At 40.6% G+C, this 22,287-nt stretch overlaps 1 protein-coding gene across 1 annotated transcript in view; it reads left to right on the top strand.

Annotated features, from left to right (window-relative positions):
• The first annotated feature begins 1,230 nt into the window (after nucleotides 1–1,230).
• LOC128657190 (transmembrane protein 151B) overlaps nucleotides 1,231–22,287 on the top strand; it is a 45,940-nt gene continuing 24,883 nt past the window's right edge. The window contains exon 1 of the mRNA XM_053711445.1: nucleotides 1,231–1,329. Within this exon, the coding sequence (XP_053567420.1) occupies nucleotides 1,231–1,329 (99 nt within the window). The remainder of the gene's footprint in view (nucleotides 1,330–22,287) is intronic.

Genomic DNA, 22,287 nt, shown 5'->3' on the forward strand with positions numbered 1-22,287 from the left:
GGCAACCAGATGAGGAGTACAAAGACAAGTGTGTCTTGCCTACAGTCATGCATGGTGGTGGGAGTGTCATGGTCTGGGGCTGCATGAGTGCTGCCGGCACTGGGGAGCTACAGCTCATTGAGGGAACCATGAATGCCAACATGTACTGTGACATACTGAAGCAGAGCATGAGCCCCTCCCTTCAGAGACTGGGCCGCAGGGCAGTATTCCAATATGATAACGACCCCAAACACACCTCCAAGATGACCACTGCCTTGCTAAAGAACCTGAGGATAATGGTGATGGACTGGCCAAGCATGTCTCCAGACCTAAACCCTTTTGAGCATCTGGGGGGCATCCTTAAATAGATAGTGGGGAAGCACTCTGTGATGTTGTCATGGAGCAGTGGAAGAGGACTCCAGTGGCAACCTGTGAAGCTCTGGTGAACTCCATGCCTAAGAGGGTTAAGGCAGTTCTGCAAAATAATGGTGGCCACACAAAATATTGACACTTTAGGCCCAATTTTGGACATTTCCACTTAGGGGTGCACTCACTTTTGGTGCCAACGGTTTAAACATTAATGGCTGTGTATTGAGTTATTTTGAGGGGACAGCAAATTTACACTGTTATACAGGCTGTACATTCACTACTTTACATTGTAGCAAAGTGTCATTTCTTCAGTGTTGTCACATGAAAAGATATAATAAAATATTTACAAAAATGTGAGGGGTGTACTCACTTTTATTAGATACTGTATATGTAAATATATATGCAATACGTGACTCATCCACTAGCATTCAAATGCCATACCTTCTCAGTTAGCTGGTGTGGTGTGTAGTGAAGACAATTTGTGTCATACAAGCCACGACTAACTTTATTAGGTGTAGTGTTTGAATGCTGGTGCATAATAACTTTTGCTAGAAGCATTTTTGCTTATGAAATTATATTGCAAAAATTATTCTATTCAAAATTAAAATTTAAACAGCCATATTAGATGTGCACGTGCCAACAACTAGGAAAGAGGTCCTCTGCCAATAGCTGAAAAACTACAGAGTGTAATCAGTAAAAGTGAGTGTTTGGCCACCAGTGAGAAGGAGTGTGGCCAGTGAAAGGGGGTCCCCTGAGAAAAGTTGGGGTTGCAGGGACTGTCGCTGGGGCAAAACTCGGTCTGTGGTTGCTAAAGTGACTTATTATATGTTTGCTGGGGTGTCTACTGGAGAAGCTTCTGGGAAATGAAGTAGGAGTGGTAATATGGAGGATGTAGAATCTGAAAGTCACCATGTGTTTATCAATGGCAAAAGAAAAATGCAGCCTGACAGAAATAGAAGTGATGAACACGTAAGGGAGCAGGTGAGGCAATAGACAGATAAAAAGATTTCTTAACTGGCACTACTTCCGAACATATTCACAAAGAAAATGTTACCACCCCAAATAAACCCCATCACAAAGGCAGGACCACAACAAATACCGACCAAATTGTTGACCATTTTATATAGCAAATCAATACAGTGCATTTCTGGTAGTGATCATGATAACCAGGAAGATACTGATACCAATCAACCTCCTGCTAGTGTCCCAAAAAGGAATCTATAAAATCTCTCATGACAGGAACATGGTCCTTATTGTTTCCATTTTACAAAATGTCATCTTTTTTCTCCCGCTGAGGTATGAGTCAGTTCTTTAAAGAAAAATGGCAACATACGCAGCGTTAACCTGCATACAAAGTCTATTTATTGTGTGAAACAGATATTATTGCTGTAAAGCTGTTGGTAACAGAAAGAGTGACTTGATCAATAATGGAGTGGAGGGCCTGGAATCCAAATTGTCTTCAATGAGTGGGTAAAGATATGCCAAGGTATCTCCAGAGAGGCACTCTAGGCCTTGCAACTGGCATCGATACAGAGGTACAGCTTTCTTAGCACCAGGTAAATTAAAAAAAATACACTGACACCTCACATGTATCACTGAAAGATATATTTTTCCTATCTGCCTTAACATGACAATGACTAAAAAATAAATTGTATACATAATCATAATTAATGCTTCATCATGCATTAGTGTTAACTCTATTTGCATTCACATACAACACTAATCAAATACACTGGAGCAGACATCTCTAACAAGTTACACTAAATGCTTACTAACTCTTTGCCATAATTGCAATAATTCTATTGATAAAACCAGTCATATAAATGCATAGTGCTACTTACCTTATTTTCTCGTTTGTTACAGCTGAAATAAAAGGAAGCACATAACTATGCTTACACTGTCTATTGTATCACCACAGGCGATATCAGATTGTGAAGATACAAAGCCAGTCCATCATAATCATCTTATGAAACTAAATATGTGACAATCCTCCAACTTTTTATATAAAAAAAAGGGTACACAGTGTTTCTGCGAGATGATACTGTGCACACTGCCACAACACCTGACCACGCAAGTGACTGCAGCCAAAATGTATTTACCAGCCAGCAAGATAGTAGCACTAATTTTACGCCTAATTAAAAATATATGAGACAGTCTGCATTCACTGTCTCCATTAATAACAATTTCTTTTCTTGAAAATGATCCGTTAAGAATCAAAAAGAGTAGCAGAATTAAAATGAATCACATGATAAGAAAAACTATAAATAACGAAGGTTAAATGCCCAAACACTGGTTAACAAATTAGACAGGGTATGTACAGGCCTTACTATGGAAATGTCCAAATTAAGAATGTATATGATGGACCTGAATAAATTCTTACCCAATCATCAGAAAAGTCCCACCAAGGCCCCAAAGCCAATTCCCAAAAGCTAAAATGGATCAGTGTCAGCCATTTCCTATGCAGAATCTGGTTACAATGAAAAAGTTTAGGATAAGAGGTGTGACCATGTTTAAAAACACTGGTTCATTATTTAATAGATTCCTCAGTTGATCTTTGACCTCAGTTCAAATTGTTCTAGTTCCATTTTGTTTGACTAATACTATTTTTCAGCATATGTTTATGTTAATATTATGTTCATTTTCTCTTGGTTTTATATATATATATCAATTCACAGATATGGTAAACAGATACAGTTACAAGATGTGGAAACATATTATGTGTGAACCTTTGTTAATTAATTTACGGGCCATAATAGTGGGGGGAAAATATTTACAACTGTCCACCATATGCTATAAGTGCCACTCAGGACCCGTGGAGCGCTGCTGGTCCTGAGCGGAAATCGCCATTGATCCAATCAGCAGCTCTAGCTGCACATATGAGTCATGAGACTAATGCTGCTGATTGGATCAGAGGCGGGTTCTGCTCGGGACCAGCAGTGCTCTGTGGGTCCCGAGCGGTACTTCTAGCAAAGAGTCAATAGTCCCCCTTTGCGGGGCTTAAACACACACAGTATTGTAGGGTCAATAGTTGGAAAATGACATGCTCTAACGAATTAGAGCATGTCATTTATATAGCCCTTTAAATCCTCATCAGTGGCATATTTAGGTTTTATGCTGCCTTAGGCACTCAAAATTATACTGCCCCCACCCCCCAGTTTTTAGGTCTTTTTTTGCCATAATATTTTTTTGGTAAGGGTGTAGAATGACTTTTTCATGACATTTCCAAAGTAAATGTTATTGTTCAAGTGCGCACGTGTCTATATATATATATATATATATATATATATATATATATATATATATATATATATATGTGTGTGTGTGTGTGTATATATATATATATATATGGTGAAGGTGTGTGTTTATGGTGTGTGTGTGTATATATATATATATATATGGTGAAGGTGTGTGTTTATCGTGTGTGTGTATGTGTAGTGCAGTATGTGTTTGTGCAGTGAGACACAAAATCTGCCGCCCTAGGCAAGTGTCCTATTTGCCTAGGCCAAAATACACCCCTGCTCCTCATGGTCCAGAAACTGTTCAGATCTCTGCCTGCTTGGGCTGCTCATCAGACCTAGAAGATAAATATTTAAAATACAAAAATTTAGTGGTCCTTCAAGATGGCGGCAAAAAACATAATATTCTACTGCTTGTTAAGTGTTCATACATGTTTCCCACAGTATTGCTTTAGTTAGCATGTGGCTTTCTATTTAGCATATCATGCTCTGTTAACATAAGCTCTTGGTTTTTCTTATCCTGTTTGATACATGGGCATAAAATATGTGCACAGGCAAAAAAAAATGGTTCATCTAAAAGCTTTGGTTGAATTGGGTCGTTAGAATTTCGTTCATGGTTGCATTTGGTTTGTCGGTTTGTCTGAATCTTCAGATAACAATTTAGTTCAAAATAAAATTTGTTTGATTACATTATGGCCAACGGAAAACTCACAAAACATTAATTTTTTTTTAACAACAAAAATATACTGCTATGAAATGCCAGCAATTCTAAGATTCTTTTTTTCTTTATTCTTTTTTATTTTATTGAGGTTTAAACATCAAGACAAATGTTACAACAAGGATGACCATTAAGTTCACATAGATAAGTACATTATATAGATGTCCTTACAAGTAAGGAACAAGTAGTAATGGTTGTGCAAAACATATGGATTATATATGTCCGATGTAAATGGAATAAAATATGTAACATAACCTTTATAAACCTCCTTTTTTTTTTTACAGTAAATGAAAGAATCCCCTTATATTGAAAGAATGACCACTCTTGGACCAGTTTGAAAACTGTTCATAAAACGGCTTTAGGGGAATTGAGAACAATGATGAAAAAGTAAAATGAATAACACAACAAATGAAAACATTTAAATGCCTCCCTTAAACCTACAATTAGTGTGAGAGATGTAAATAGCATCACTAGCAAGACCATTAGCTAATATTGGGATACTTTGTTAGATTGTGTCAGGGATGAATTTGTTCTCCAAGGCTAGGTTTGTCAATCTGCCTACTGCATAAAGAGTCAAAGGGCATAGGGACTAAATCTAGTTTTCTATTAAAGAAATTGCAGAGGTAATAGGTTGTGATATAAAAAGAAAACATGTTTTCTAACGACCGCTGCTCCATAACCCGTCTGCCTGTTCTGAGACAGTGGACAGACATCGCCGAAAATCAACCCGATCCAATACGATCGGGTTGATTGACACCCCCTGCTAGCGATCGATTGGCTGCAAATATGCAGGGGGCGGTATTGCACCAGCAATTCACCAGAACTACTGGTGCAATGATAAATGCATTTATCGATGTGCAGCGGACATGATCCGCAATATCGGAACATGTCCGCTTGCATCATGATAAATAGGCCTCATTACTGCTACCAGGGTGCAGGCAATAATATCTATGTTGTTGCAAGCAAGATGTCCGCACTCACTGGATTTTTAGAAAGTGATGGTTTATTTACAGCTTAAATATACCATTGCTTTCTTAAAATCCATTGAGTGTGGACATCTTGCTTATAAAATATATATATATACTGATGAAATGCCCCACTGCAATATAAAATGAATCAACTCTTTTAACACTAAACAATTATATAAAAAATATAATTCCCTCCACTATAGAGTAAAAAATAAATAATGCAGTAATGTGCAGGTAAACTGTGATGCACTCCTTAACTCGCTATTAGCTCAGGAATCCTATTGGGAAGGTGAGCATAAAAAGGATCCAGCTTCGCTGTTAAGATCCGTCCTGGCTTGAACCAATGACAGATGTCAAGTCTCATCTGTTAAAAGGAAGTCAATGGAAATAACTATATTTAAAACACTATTTCAAACAAAGAGATAAAGGGGGTTCTTTTTCTCCCTAAAGCACTGAATTGACGTCAATTGTAATAATTTATACGCACTATTAAAAACAAACGGCTAGATTACGAGTCTTGCGTTATGAGTAAAAAAGCAGCATTAAAGGGATATTCCAGCCACAATTGGAAACCACATGGGAGCATTTCGGTATTGAACAGAAGCATTTTTGTAATATACATGCATTAGCAAAAATGCTTCTAATAAAAGCTATGGCTGTTTTAAAAGTGTATTTAAGTATGCACCGTGCACCAGCATTTTGAACACAGTACTTGCTCAGAGAGCCTAAAGTGCCTGTACCATCTGGTAATGACTCAATTTGTTAATTGCTGACATGATACAAGTCCAAATGATGCTCTGAGCAGCTGCAGTATTTAAAATGTAGGTGCACTGAGAATTTCTAGCTGTGCTTCACATGCACGTGCAGAGAAAAATGTTAACACTAAAACAATGATAACTTTTACTAGAATCATTTTTGCTAACACAAGTATATTGAAAATATGTTTCTATTCAAATATGTAATTAATCTATGCACATTTAAATTTTGACTGGAATGTCCCTTTAAGGCTCATAACGCTGCTTGTTTACTACCGCTGCTATTCTGAGTCTTGTAGGTACAGCTGTCCCGCACACTTTTTTGGCCTTACTGCAAATCAACTTAAGCAAATTGCGTATAGTCTTTTTTCAATGGGACTTCCATAGCGCCGGTATTACGAGCTTGTCCTGGGAGGCCAAAAAGTGAGCGGTACAGCCTATCCTGCAAGATTCGTACCGCATTTTAAAGTCAGTAGTTATGAGTTTTACACTACAATGCTGTAGCATAAAACTCGTAACTAAAGTGCTAAAAAGTACACTAACACCCATAAACTACCTATTAACCCCTAAACCGAGACCCTCCCGCATTGCAAACACTAAAATTAAATTAACCCCTAATCTGCCGCTCCTGACATTGCCGCCACTATAATAAACATATTAACCCCTAAACCGCCGCACTCCCGCCTCGCAAATATTAGTTAAATATTATTAACCCCAAATCTGCTGTCCCTAACATCGCCGCCACCTACCTACCTACATTTATTAACCCCTAATCTGCCGTCCCCAATGTCACCGCCAATATATTAAATTTATTAACCCCTAAATCTAAGTTAACCCTAACACCCCCTAACTTAAATGAATTAAAATAAATATAAATAAAACTTACTATTAATAACTAAATAATTCCTATTTAAAACTAAATACTTACCTGTAAAATAAACCCTAAGATAGCTACAATATAACTAATAGTTACATTGTAGCTAGCTTAGGGTTTATGTCTTTCATGTAATTGGCAAGAGTCCATGAGCTAGTGACGTATGGGATATACAATCCTACCAGGAGGGGCAAAGTTTCCCAAACCTCAAATTGCCTATAAATACACCCCTCACCACACCCACAATTCAGTTTTACAAACTTTGCTTCCTATGGAGGTGGTGAAGTAAGTTTGTGCTAAGATTTCTACGTTGATATGCGCTTCTCAGCATTTTGAAGCCTGAGTACAGTGAATGTCAGAGGGATGTGAAGTGAGTATCACCTTTTGAATGCAACGGTTTTCCTCACGGGAGATCTATTTCATAGGTTCTCTGTTATCGGTCATAGAGATTCATCTCCTACCTCTCTTTTCAGATCGACGATATACTCTCATATTCCATTACCTCTACTGATAACCATTTCAGTACTGGTTTGGCTATCTGCTATATGTGGATGGGTGTCTTTTGGTAAGTATGTTTTCATTACTTAAGACACTCTCAGCTATGGTTTGGCACTTTATGTATTTACTAGTACTAAAGCCCGTGTACACGGGCCATTTTTTGCAGTACAGCGGTCCCACCCCTTGCTTTTTCCCCCCTCTCTTTTGCTCTCTCTTCCCCCCCCCTCTCTTTTTTTCTTTCTCTCCCCCCTCTTCTTTGCTCTCTCTCTCCCCTCTTTTGCTCTCTCTCTCCCCTCTTTGGCTCTCTCTCTTCCCTCTTTGGCTCTCTCCCTCCTTTCTTTTGCTCTCTCTCCCCCCTCTTTGGCTCTCCCCCCCCCCTCTTTGGCTCTCCCCCCCCCCTCTTTGGCTCCCTCTCCCCCTTCTTTGGCTCTCTCCCCTCTTTTGCTCTCTCTCCTCTTTGGCTCTCTCTCTCCCCCCTCTTTGGCTCTCCCCCCCCTTTGGCTCTCTCCCCCCGCCCTTTGGCTCTCTCCCCCCTTTGGCTCTCTCCCCCTTTGGCTCTCTCCCCCCCCCCCCTTTGGCTCTCCCCGCCCCCCTTTGGCTCTCTCCCCCCTCTTTGGCTTTCTCTCCCCCTTCTTTGGCTCTCTCTCCCCCCTCTTTGGCTCTCTCTCCTCTTTGGCTCTCTTTCCTCTTTGGCTCTCTCTCTCTCCCCCCTCTTTGGCTCTCCCCCCCTTTGGCTCCCCCCCCTTTGGCTCTCTCCCCCCCCCCTTTGGCTCTCTCCCCCCCCTCTTTGGCTCTCTCCCCCCCCCCTCTTTGGCTCTCTCTCCCCTCTTTGGCTCTCTCCCCCCTCATTTGTTCTCTACCCCCTCTTTGGCTCTCCCCCCCCCTCTTTGGCTCTCTCCCCCCCCTCTTTGGCTCTCTTCCCCCCTTTGGCTCTCTCCCCCCCCCCTCTTTGGCTCTCTCTCCCCCCTCTTTGTCTCTCTCCCCTCTTTTGCTCTCTCTCCTCTTTGGCTCTCTTTCCTCTTTGGCTCTCCCCCCCCCCCCTTTGGCTCTCTCCCCCACTTTCTTTGGCTCTCTCTCCCCCCTCTTTGGCTCTCTCCCCTCTTTGGCTCTCTCTCCTCTTTGGCTCTTTTTCCTCTTTGGCTCTCTCTCTCCCCCCTCTTTGGCTCTCCCCCCCCCTTTGGCTCTCTCCCCCCCCTCTTTGGCTTTCTCTCCCCCCTCTTTGGCTCTCTCTCCCCCCTCTTTTGCTCTCTCTCCTCTTTTGCTCTCTCTCCTCTTTGGCTCTCTCTCCTCTTTGGCTCTCTCTCCTCTTTGGCTCTCTTTCCTCTTTGGCTCTCTCTCCTCTTTGGCTCTCTTTCCTCTTTGGCTCTCTCTCTCCCCCCTCTTTGGCCCTTCTCCCCCCCCCCTCTTTGGCCCTTCTCCCCCCCCCCCCCCCTCTCCTGCTCCCTCTCTGGCTCTGTCTTCATTGAAAGCCTTTGCCTCTCTGGTCACGCCCCCATCACGGCAAACCGCCCGGCCACGCCCCTCGCAACGCCCGGTCACGCCCCCATCGCAACGCTCCCATCGGCTATGCTCCCTGACACTCCGCTTCAGCCTTGCTCTGTGCTGAGTGCTGAGTGTCAGGATCCAATCGGTCAGGTATGTTTGTCACGTGCAGTCTCTACTGCGCATGACTGCATCTGACAAACATACTTTGCCATTTATTATATAGGATATAAAGTTCTAAATATACAGTTGCAAGAAAAAAAATGTGAACCCTTTGGATTGATATGGATTTCTGCACAAATTGGTCATAAAATGTGATCTGATCATCATCTAAGTCACAACAATAGACAATCACAGTCTGCTTAAACTAATAACACACAAAGAATGAAATGTTGCCATGTTTTTATTGAACACACCATGTAAACATTCACAGTGCAGGTGGAAAAAGTATGTGAACCCTTGGATTTAATAACTGGTTGAACCTCCTTTGGCAGCAATAACTTCAACCAAACGTTTCCTGTAGTTGCAGATCAGACGTGCACAACGGTCAGGAGTAATTCTTGACCATTCCTCTTTACAGAACTGTTTCAGTTCAGCAATATTCTTTGGATGTCTGGTGTGAATCGCTTTCTTGAGGTCATGCCACAGTATCTCAATCGGGTTGAGGTCAGGACTCTGACTGGGCCACTTCAGAAGGCGTATTTTCTTCTGTTTACGCCATTCTGTTGTTGATTTACTTCTATGCTTTGGGTCATTGTCCTGTTGCAACACCCATCTTCTGTTGAGCTTCAGCTGGTAGACAGATGGCCTTAAGTTCTCCTGCAAAATGTCTTGATAAACTTGGGAATTCATTTTTCCTTCGATGATAGAAATACGTCCAGGCCCTGACGCAGCAAAGCAGCCCCAAACCATGATGCCCCCACCACCATACTTCACAGTTGGGATGAGGTTTTGATGTTGGTGTGCTGTGCCTCTTTTTCGCCACACATAGTGTTGTGTGTTTCTTCCAAACAACTCAACTTTGGTTTCATCTGTCCACAGAATATTTTGCCAGTACTGCTGTGGAATATCCAGGTGCTCTTGTGCAAACTGTAAACGTGCAGCAATGTTTTGTTTGGACAGCAGTGGCTTTCTCTGTTGTATCCTCCCATGAAATCCATTCTTGTTTAGTGTTTTACGTATTGTAGATTCGCTAACAGGGATGTTAGCATTTGCCAGTGACTTTTGTAAGTCTTTAGCTGACACTCTAGGATTCTTCTTCACCTCATTGAGCAGTCTGCGCTGTGCTCTTGCAGTCATCTTTACAGGACGGCCACTTCTAGGGAGAGTAGCAGCAGTACTTGAACAGATCACATTTTATGATCAATTTGTGCAGAAATCCATATCATTCCAAAGGTTTCACATACTTTTTCTTGCAACTGTATGTATTGTACTTATATTTGCCATGATTCAGGTTTCAGTATATTTCCTTTTGCAGACTGTCAGTTTCATATCTGGGAAATGCATTTTTTAGGAAAATGTATTTCTTACCTGGGGTTTAGTCTTTTTTCAATTGACTGTCATTTTAATTTCGCGGGCAGAATTAGGCTCACGAGGGTGCAAAATGCCAAACTATTCGAGTCATTTTTGGCGCAAGATTTTTTTTGGGCGAAGTTACGTTCAATGACGCAAATTAGTAATTTCCGGCGTCTTTGTCGATGCCGAGTCCTTTCACAAGGTTGCGTCTTCAATGACGCAAGTGTGTCATTTCCGGATGTTGTTAGCGGCAAAACATTTTCTCTGTTTGTGCATCATACTTGGCGACAAATATATTTTCATTATTTTAAACCCCATTCCTATATGCCTCTTGCCTTATTTCTCTATCAGAGGGCTATGCTGTTTGCATTTTTTTCCCATTCCTGAAACTGCCATATAAGGAAATTGATAATTTTGCTTTATATGTTGTTTTTTCTCTTACATTTGCAAGATGTCTCAATCTGATCCTGTCTCAGAAATCACTGTTGGAATCCTGCTGACTGATATCAATTCTACCAAAGCTAAGTACATTTGTTATAATCTTGTGGAGATGTAGGGGCCTATTTATCAAGCCGTCAACTGTGCTGCATTTGCCGGCACCAATACGCTCTCCTAACATCGCCTAACATCACTGCCGCAGACCTGAATACGTTCTCCATATTTAACAAAAAAGTTGTCAAAAAGCCGCGCACCAAGTACGGGGCGTTGATAACTAACAGTCATCGATCTCACTGCTCTTCGGCTTTTTCCCAGCTTTATTTGTATACTGTCACTAAACACCCACACTATACTAAACTGTTTAACCCCTATCCCACTGCTCCCGGACCCCGCCGCAACTAAATAAAGTTATTAACTGCTAAACCGCCGCTCCCGCAGCCCACCGCCACCTACATTATACTTATTAACCCCTAATCTGCCACCCCCTATACCGCCGCCACCTACATAAATTTATTAACCCCTATCCTGCTGCTCCCAGAGCCCACCACAACTAAATAAATGTATTAACCCCTAAACCGCCAGCCCCCCACATTGCCATAAACTAAATTAACCTATTAATCCCTAAACCTAACATCCTGCTAACTGTACATAAAATATTAACTCAACCCCATCTTATAATAAATTTAAACTTACCTTTATATTTAAATTAAACTATATTAAACTAATAATTAACCTATTCTAACTATTATAATAAAATTACATTAAAGAGACACTGAACCCAATTTTTTTCTTGTGTGATTCAGATAGAGCATGCAATTTTAACCAATTTTCTAATTTACTCCTATTATCAAATTGTCTTCATTCTCTTGGTATCTTTATTTGAAAAGCAAGAATGTAAGTTTAGATGCCGGCCCATTTTGGGAGAACAACCTGGGTTGTTCTTGCTGATTGGTGGATTGATTTAACCGACCAATAAACAAGTGCTGAACCAAAAAAATAACTTAGATGCAAATAAAGATAGCAAAAGAACAAAGAAACATTGATAATAGGAGTAAATTGGAAAGTTGCTTAAAATTGCATGCTCTATCTGAATCACGAAATAAAAAATTTGGGTTCAGTGTCCCTTTAAACTATATTAAATTAATTATTAACCTAACCTAACTTTTATAATAAAATTACATTAAACTATATTAAATTAATAATTAATCTAACCTAACTTTTATACTAAAATTACAAATTAAAATAACTATTATATATTTAAACACCTAACCCTACTCAAATAATTTAATTCTACACTAAAAAATTACAAAGTTACAAAAAACTAACTAAGTTACAAAAAATAACAAACACTTAGTTACACAAAAAATAAACGCTAAGTTACAAAAAATAAAAAAGAAATGATCAAAGCTTTAAACTAATTACACCTAATCTAAGGGCCCTATGAAAATAAAAAAGCCCCCCCCAAAAAATAAAAAAAACCTAGCCTACAATAAACTACAAATAGCCCTTAAAAGGGCCTTTTGTGGGGCATTGCCCCAAAGTAATCAGCTCTTTTACCTGAAATAAAAAATACAAATACCCCCCAACAGTAAAACCCACGACCCACACAAACAAACCCCCAAATAAAAACCTAACTAAAAAACCTAAGCTCCCCATTGCCCTGAAAAGGGTATTTGGATGGGCATTGCCCTTAAAAGGGCATTTAGCTCTATTGCAGGCCCAAGTCCTAATCTAAAACTAAAACCCACCCAATAAACCCTTAAACAAATCCTAACACTAACCCCAGAAGATTTACTTACAGTTTTGAAGATCCGACAACCATCCTCCAAGAACCCGGGAGAAGTCCTCAACAAAGTGGCCGAAGTCTTCAACAAAGCCCGCAGAAGTCTTCACCCAGACGGCATCTTCTATCTTCATCCATCCGGCGCAGAGCGGCTCCATCTTCAAGACATCTGACACGGAGCATCCTCTTCCTTCCGACGACTACCGCCGAATGAAGGTTCCTTTAAATGATGTCATCCAAGATGGTGCCCCAAATGGGCTAGGTGTTGTACAATGTGTAGAGTGTGTATTAAGAAATATTTTAATTGTAAATCTAGTACTTTACACAAGAATAAAACATGCCACGGTGGGTACAGTGGTAATAAATGACAATAAAAACAATAAGATGTGGATCCACTCTTGTACAAATTAAATATTGAATATATCTATATAAAAACACTGAATATAAAATGATGCAGAGGCAATAATAATAGTAGCCCCAATAAAAATATGAGAAAGTTAAAATTGCAAACAATGTCTGAAAGAAATCAATCCAATGTGTGGATTAAAAAATACAGTAAATCAAATGAATGGATTGCTGATATCGACTAGGAGGAGGATACCGTAAGAGATATTGTGTACCAGTGTTGGTGGTGATAATGTGTATAAAAAAAAGAATGAAAAATTATCCTTAGTGATTGCAAATATAAAGAAAACAGACAGTGTCAACTTGCTTATTCAAAAGTGAAAAAAATTATGTGAAAAATTGAAAAAATTACAAAGGAAAAAATGAAAAAATGCTGCTCAAAAAATGAAAAAAAAAGAATAAAGTCAGTGATTTTAAAAAAAAAAGGAAAAAAGGGAACAAAGTCAGTGATTGTAATCCAACAAACAAAATCCTAAAAAAGGCTAAATGTGAAGATCCAAATAAAAGTCAAAAGTTAATAATGTGTAGAAAAGGAGTCCGTCTGAGGTTCCTGATGGTGAGAATAAAGTCAACGGTCTTTTAGGTCAAACCCAATTAATGGGCTAGTGTTCCTGTTCCTGATGGTGAGAACCTTTGCTGGTTGGGAGAAACTCCAATCCAAAAAAAAAAAAAAATGTTTTCTTTTTAAATCGTAAATTAAACCTAAAGGCAAATAAAAAAACAATAGTGTAGATGGTACTAAAAACTTATATAAATCAGAATAGTGCTTACCAGCTGTGGTCAACGCGTTTCGGCCTCCTCTAGGCCTTTCTCAAGACTGCCAGCTGGTTGTCAAAAGGGTCCCTTTTGTAGTGAAAAGTGGCTCATTTTCTATTAATTACTCATAGTAGAGTTCACCCTGGTAGTCAATGGTCACATAATAACAGTGTATTGCGGTGATCTATCCTATCTATGTTATCGCCGTTTTTAGCGTGACGTCATATCCGCTTTGCTTTGATTGGTTGTGGTTTGTGTACATTCCTAGAGTGGCCATGTGTTTTTTGTGGTATTCCTATTTTTTGATTTTAGTCTCTCTCGTTATTCTAGGTATTTCATTGTGCATAGCGTTATGTTTAGAGGTAGTGGAATCAAGTGACTTGTAAAACGTTTGTCACGTCGGCTAGGAAAACAGATACTATCCTTTAGAACTGTATTCAATAGAAATTGACCTTTAACAAATGCAAGTTATTCTGGTCCAAATGTTTATATATATATATAGAATCGATTGGCTTATCAAAAAATTAAAAAATTAAATGCTATCCTTTGATACTGAATAGCTTGTCTCGTTAATGTAGCTTTTTCATCATGTGTAAATTGAGCATATAATATTTAAATGATAGTGAGATCGAGTGACTTTTCAAATGTTTTTTGCACAAGCTGGAAAAAACATATGTTATTCTTTTATGTTCACTACTAGTCCTAAAGCCCGTGTACACGGGCCAATTTTTTAGGTACCGCGGTTCCAACCCTTGCTCCCTCTCTCTCCCCCCTCTCTTTTGCGCTCTCTCTCCCCCCTCTCTTTTGAGTTCTCTCTCTCCCCCTTATTTTGCACTCTCCCCCCTCTTTTGCTCTCTCTCTCCCCTTTTTTGCTCTCTCTCTCCCCTCTTGTGCTCTCTCTCCCCCCTCTTTTGCTCTCTCTCTCCCACCTCTTTTGCTCTCTCTCTCCCCTCTTTTGCTCGCTCTCTCTCTTCCCCCCTCATCTGCTCTCTCCCTCATCTGCTCTCTCCCCCCTCTTGCTCTCTCTCGCCCTCTTTTGCTCTCTCCCCTATTTTGCTCTCTCCCCCCTCTTTTGCTCTCTCTCTCCCCCCTCTTTTGCTCTCTCTCTCCCCCCTCTTTTGCGCTCTCTCTCTCTCCCCCCCTCTTTTGCTCTCTCTCCCCCCTCTTTTGCGCTCTCTCTCTCTCCCCCCTCTCTTTTGCTCTCTCTCCCCCTCTCTTTTGCTCTCTCTCCCTCCTCTCTTTTGCTCTCTCTTCCCCTCTCTTTTGCTCTCTCTCTCCCCCTCTCTTTTGCTCTCTCTTCCCCTCTTTTGCACTCTCTCTTCCCCTCTTTTGCGCTCTCTGTTCCTTCTCTTTTGTGCTCTCTCCCCCTCTCTTTTGCACTCTCTCTCCCCCTCTTTTGTGCACTCTCTCTCCCCCCTCTCTTTTAAACTCTCTCTCCCCCCCCCTCTCTTGAGCTCTCTCTCCCCCCCTCTCTTTTGAGCTCCCTCTCCCCCCCTCTCTTTTGAGCTCTCTCCCCCCACTCTTTTGCGCTCTCTCCCCCCTCTTTTTTGCGCTCTCTCCCCCTCTTTTTTGCGCTCTCTCCCCCTCTTTTCTGTGCTCTCTCCCCCTCTCTTTTGTGCTTTCTCCCCCTTGCGCTCTCTCCCCCTCTTTTTTGCTCTCTCCCCCTCTCTTTTGCGCTCTCTCTCTCCCTCTTTTGCTCTCTCTCTCCCTCTTTTGCACTCTGTCTCCCCCTTCTCTTTTGCGCTCTCTCCCCCCTCTTTTGCGCTCTCTTTTAAACTCTCCCCCCTCTCTTTTGCGCTCTCTCTCCCCCCTCTCTTTTGAGCTCTCTCTGTCCCCCCACTCTTTTGCGCTCTCTCCGTCCCCCCACTCTTTTGCGCTCTCTCCGTCCCCCCTCTTTTTTGCGCTCTCTTCCCCTCTTTTTTACGCTCTCTCCCCCTCTCTTTTGTGCTTTCTCCCCCTTGCGCTCTCTCCCCCTCTTTTTTGCTCTCTCCCCCTCTCTTTTGCACTCTCTCTCTCCCTCTTTTGCTCTCTCTCTCCCTCTTTTGCGCTCTCTCCCCCCTCTTTTGCTCTCTCTTTTAAACTCTCCCCCCTCTCTTTTGCGCTCTCTCTCCCCCCTCTCTTTTGCGCTCTCTCTCCCCCCTCTCTTTTGCGCTCTCTCCCCCTCTTTTGTGCGCTCTCTCTCCCCCTCTCTTGCACTCTCTCCCCCTCTCTTGCGCTCTCTCCCCCTCTCTTTTGCGCTCTCTCTCTCTCCCTCTTTTGCGCTCTCTCTCCCACCTCTCTTTTAAGCTCTCTCTCCCCCCTCTCTTTTAAGCTCTCTCTCCCCCCTCTCTTTTAAGCTCTCTCTCTCCCCCCTCTCTTTTGAGCTCTCTCTCCCCCTCTCTCTCCCCCTCTTTCTCTCCCACTCTCTTGCGCTCCCTCTCCCTCTTTTGCTCTTCCCCCCTCTTCTGCTCGCTTTCTTTCTTTCCTTCCTTCCTCTGTTTTGGTCTCTCCCGCCGGCCACGCCCCTCCCCCGCGCTCCCGCGAGACCACGCCCCCTCATCACACCCACCGGCCACACCCCCTCATCATGTCTGCCACGCCCGTCTGCCATGCCCCCATCACGGCACGCCCAATGCCGGTCACGCCCCCGCCAGGCAGCTTCCGCAGTGCGCACTACTCTGCAGCTGAAGGCCAGGTGTGTTTGTCCGCGCGCAGTCTCTACTGCGCATGACGGCTTCAGACAAACACACTTGGCCTTGGCCTTTTATAATATAGGATAATATGACATTTATCAGATGTAAAAAAAAAAAATTTGGGGGGTAAAGTTTTTTCAAATTGTAATGTAGTATACCTTATCAGGATTCCTTTGCTGATAGGTCTAGAAGTGTTTAAATCGACATTAATAAACTACGATGGCTTGTCTACTAACTACAGATAATTTATTGAACCTAACATAATGTTTGTATATATAATGTTGGGTGGTAATGAAATCAAACAACTTGTCACGAGTTTATCATGCAAACTGGGGAATATTCTCCTCTAGTGCATGAATCATTATCAATTCATAACTATATTTTAAGGAGCACTAACCATATTCTTATCCATAGTTGTATATTGATGCAAAAACCTGATATTGTAATCGGTAAAAGGTGGCAAATAGCGTGAGATTACTATATATACTTATTGAGAAGCAGTTTTTGGTAGAAAAGATCTTCAGGCAGCTGTTTCAGTTTGATTCTTCTGCTTTTGATTTAAGTTTTTTCCTTTCATTTATGAGAATAAACTTATATTTTGGGTTGTGGATAAATTTATTCAGTGGTAAATGGCTTTTTTATTTTTATCCCTCCCTCTCTAGTGACTCTTGCGGGGAGTTCCACATCTTGGGTATTGCTATCCCATACGTCACTAGCTCACTAGCTCATGGACTCTTGCCAATTGCCAATTGCATGAAAGAAAACATAATTTATGTAAGAACTTACCTGATAAATTTGTTTCTTTCATATTGGCAAGAGTCCATGAGGCCCACCCTTTTTTTATGGTGGTTATGATTTTTTTGTATAAAGCACAATTATTTCCAAATTCCTTTGTTGATGCTTTATTACTCCTTTCTTTATCGCCCGACTACTTGGCTATTCATTAAACTGAATTGTGGGTGTGGTGAGGGGTGTATTTATAGGCATTTTGAGGTTTGGGAAACTTTGCCCCTCCTGGTAGGATTGTATATCCCATATGTCACTAGGTCATGGACTCTTGTCAATATGAAAGAAATTAATTTATCAGGTAAGTTCTTACATAAATTATGTTTTTTATTTTACAGGCAAGTTTGTATTTATTTTAACTAGGTAGAATAGTTACTGAATAGTTATTAACTATTTACTAACTATCTAGCTAAAATAAATACAAATTGACCTGTAAAATAAAACCTAACCTGTCTTACACTAACATCTAACCTAACCCTACAATTAAATAAATTCCCTAAATTATATACAATTCGCTAAATTACAATAAAAAACCCACTAAATTACAGAAAATAAAAAACAAATTACAAGATCTTTAAACTAATTACACCTAATCTAATAGCCCTATCAAAATTTAAAAAGCCCACCCAAAATTAAAAAAAACTAGCCTAAACTACACTACCAATAGCCCTTAAAAGGGCCTTTTGCGGGGCATTGCCCCAAATAAATCAGCTCTTTTACCTGGAAAAAAAAATACAAACAACCACCCCAACAGTAAAACCCACCACCCACACAGCCAACCCCCCAAATAAAATCCTAACTAAAAAAACCTAAGCTCCCCATTGCCCTGAAAAGGGCATTTGGATGGGCATTGCCCTTAAAAGGGCATTTAGCTCTATTGCGGCCCAAAGCCCTAAACTAAAAATAAAACCCACCCAATACATCCTTAAAAAAAAATATTAACACTAACCCCCGAAGATCCACTTACCGGGAGAAGTCTTCATCCAATCGGCAAGATGTCCTCAACGAATCCGGCAGAAGTGGTCCTCCAGACGGGCAATTTATTTAATTGTAGGGTTAGGTTAGGTGTAAGACAGGTTAGGTTTTATTTTACAGGTCGATTTGTATTTATTTTAGCTAGGTAGTTATTAAATAGTTAATAACTATTTAGCAACTATTCTACCTAGTTAAAATAAATACAAACTTGCCTGTAAAATAAAAATAAACCCTAAGCCAGATACAATGTAACTATTAGTTATATTGTAGCTAGTTTAGGGTTTATTTTACAGGTAAGTATTTAGTTTTAAATAGGAATTATTTATTTATTAATAGTAAGTTTTATTTAGATTTTTTTTAATTAATTTAAGTTAGGGCGTGTTAGGGTTAGGGTTAGACTTAGGTTTAGGGGTTAGTAACTTTAGTATAGTAGCGGCGACATTGGGGGCGGCAGATTAGGGGTTAAATGTAGGTAGGTGGCGGCAATGTTAGGGACAGCAGATTAGGGGTTAATAATATTTAACTAATGTTTGCGATGCGGGAGTGGGGCGGTTTAGGGGTTAATATGTTTATTATAGTGGTGGCAACGTTGGGGAGGCAGATTAGGGGTTAATAAGTGTAGGTAGGTTGCGGCGACATTGGGGCGGGAGATTAGGGGTTAATAAATATAATGTAGGTGTCGGTGATGTTGGGGCAGCAGATTAGGGGTTAATAAGTATAATGTAGGTGGCGGCGATGTCCGGAGCGGCAGATTAGGAGTTAATAAGTATAATGTAGGTGTAGGCGATGTCGGGGGCGGCAGATTAGGGGTTAATAAGTGTAAGATTAGGGGTGTTTAGACTCAGGGTTCATGTTAGGGTGTTAGGTGTAAACATAAATTTAGTTTCCCCATAGGAATCAATAGGGCTGCGTTACGGAGCTTTACGCTGCTTTTTTGCAGGTGTTAGACTTTTTCTCAGCCGGCTCTCCCCATTGATGTCTATGGGGAAATCGTGCACGAGTACGTAAAACCAGCTCACCGCTGACTTAAGCAGCGCTGGTATTGGAGTGCGGTATAGAGCTCAATTTTGCTCTACGCTCACTTCTTGTCTTTTAACGCTGAGTTTCAGAAAACCTGTTATACCAGCGCTGTAGGTAAGTGAGCAGTGAAAATAACGTGCAAGTTAGTACCGCACAGCTCATAACGCAAAACTCGTAATCTGGCCATATGGAAACCCATGTAATGATAAAATAGCAAAAGCTGAAGTATTCAGACAATATTATGCTTCACTATACATTATCACCAATCTTACCTCTTATGATTACATTGCGTATAATAACATGAAAAATTATTTTTTTGGATCTCCCGACTTTGAACTCAGAGGAGTCGAAATACCTAGAATCCACCATAACAGCAGATTACATTTTGACTGCAATTAAACACATGCCAGATGTGAAAAAAGCCCATGCCCAGATGGTTTGAGTATTAAATATAAATATTTAAAAATACAGGAACAAGCACTTGGGTATACTCCAATCTAGTGGGCATGCTATAGGGGTTAGCCCAAATCCAACAAGCACAAAGTAATAGCAGCACCACCAAAATACTTGCAAAAGTTTATTTAGCCAGATGTAAAAATGATGTTTCAGACCCATTTCCCTGAACTATTAAATTCAATATTACAAACTTTTTGCACCCCCAACAATCTGTTTATTCAATACAATACATAATGATGGTGGTTTGTCCACTTCTATGCTAGAGGCGCACGTAACTGTGCTAACAAAACCTGGAAATTGAAAAACAGTGTATACAAAGTATACGTTACATTATTTTTTTGAAAGGTGGTTCAAACCTGAGACATTATTTTGTGGAAGGTGGTTCAAACCTGGGAAATATTATTTTCTGTTTAGATAACTCTTTTTTTAAACAGATTAGAAAGGAAATTGTAAAAGCATTTTATAACTTTTTTTTTGTTTGAATTGGCTTTATTGTAAATAAAGAAGGTTTCGTACATAGGCCTCTAGTTATCAAGCCGTCAACCGCAAATACGCTGGAATTCCGCAGCATATTTGTGGCGAGGCTGATTCGCCATAGTTATCAAGCCCTACTGCCCGGCAAAAGTAGAATATAGTGACTCAGTCCGAAACAGATCGATGGTTACGTCACTACAGATGTTCCGAACGCAAGTTCGGCACAATCTGACTACTTTTGGTAGTTACCAAACTACTAGCAGGTACGCTCGGCACTATTCCAGCCCAGCGTACCTGGAGGCGGCGGATCCCATAGGAATCAATGGGTGTCTGATCATAGCGAAAGCTTATGTTCACTGCTGCCCAATATCCCATTGATTCCTATGGGAGATGTCTGCACCTTACACCCTAACATGTACCCCGAGTCTAAACACCCCTAATCTGCCCCCCTACACCGCCGCCACTAAATAAACTTATTAACCCCTAAACCGACGCTCCCGGACCCCGCCGCAACTATAATAAACATGTTAACCCCTAAACCGCCGCTCCCGGACCCCGCCGCCACCTATATTAAAGTTATTAACCCCTAAACCTAAGTCTAACACTAACCCTAACCCCCCCTAACTTAAATATTAATTTAATAAATCTAAATAATAATACTCGTATTAACTAAATTAAACCTATTTAAAACTAAATACTTACCTGTAAAATAAACCCTAAGATAGCTACAATATAACTAATAATTATATTGTAGCTATTTTAGGATTTATTTTTATTTTACAGGCAACTTTGTATTTATTTTAACTAGGTACAATAGCTATTAAATAATTAATAACTATTTAATAACTACCTAGCTAAAATACTTACAAAATTACCTGTAAAATAAATCCTTACCTAAGTTACAATTAAACCTAACACTACACTATCATTAAATAAATTACCTACAATTACCTAAAATTAAAATAAATTAAATAAACTAAACTATAGTACAAAAAAACAAACATTAAATTACAGAAAATAAAAAAAATTTACAAGCAGTTTAAACTAATTTCACCTAATCTAAGCCCCCTAATAAAATAATAAAGCCCCCCAAAATAAAAAAATGCCCTACCCTAGTCTAAATTACAAAGTAACCAGCTCTTTTACCATCCCTTAAAAGGGCTTTTTGCGGGACATTGCCCCAAAGTAATCAGCTCTTTTACCTGTAAAAAAAAAAATACAAACCCCCCCAACATTAAAACCCACCACCCACATACCCCTACTCTAACCCACCCAAACCCCCCTTAAAAAAACCTAACACTAACCCCCTGAATATCACCCTACCTGGAGCCGTCTTCACCCAACCGGGCCGAAATCTTCATCCAAGGTGCGCAGAAGAGGTCCTTCATCCGGTAGAAGTCTTCATCCAGGCGGCGTCTTCAATCTTCATCCATCCGGCGCGGAGCGGAGCCATCTTCATAGGAGCCAACGCGGAGCCATCCACTTCAACCGACGACTGAACGACAAATGAAGGTTCCTTTAAGGGACGTCATCCAAGATGGCGTCCCTCGAATTCCGATTGGCTGATAGGATTCTATCAGCCAATCGGAATTAAGGTAGGAAAAATCTGATTGGCTGATGTAATCAGCCAGTCGGATTGAAGTTCAATCCGATTGGCTCATTGGATCAGCCAATAGAATGGACCTCGTATTCTATTGGCTGATCCAATGAGCCAATCGGATTGAACTTCAATCTGATTGGCTCTGCTCCGGATGGATGAAGATTGAAGACGCCGCCTGGATGAAGACTTCTACCGGATGAAGGACCTCCTCTGCGCACCTTGGATGAAGATTTCGGCCCAGTTGGGTGAAGACGGCTCCAGGTAGGGTGATCTTCAGGGGGTTAGTGTTAGTTTTTTTTAAGGGGGGTTTGGGTGGGTTAGAGAAGGGGTATGTGGGTGGTGGGTTTTAATGCCCTTTTAAGGGCTGGTAAAAGAGCTGGTTACTTTGTAATTTAGACTAGGGTAGGGCATTTTTTTATTTTGGGGGGCTTTATTATTTTATTAGGGGGCTTAGATTAGGTGTAATTAGTTTAAACTTCTTGTAATTCTTTTTTATTTTCTGTAATTTAGTGTTTGTTTGTTTTTTTT

The sequence above is a fragment of the Bombina bombina genome, chromosome 1 (genome assembly GCF_027579735.1).
Source record: "Bombina bombina isolate aBomBom1 chromosome 1, aBomBom1.pri, whole genome shotgun sequence".
NCBI classification, from domain to species: Eukaryota; Metazoa; Chordata; class Amphibia; order Anura; family Bombinatoridae; genus Bombina; species Bombina bombina.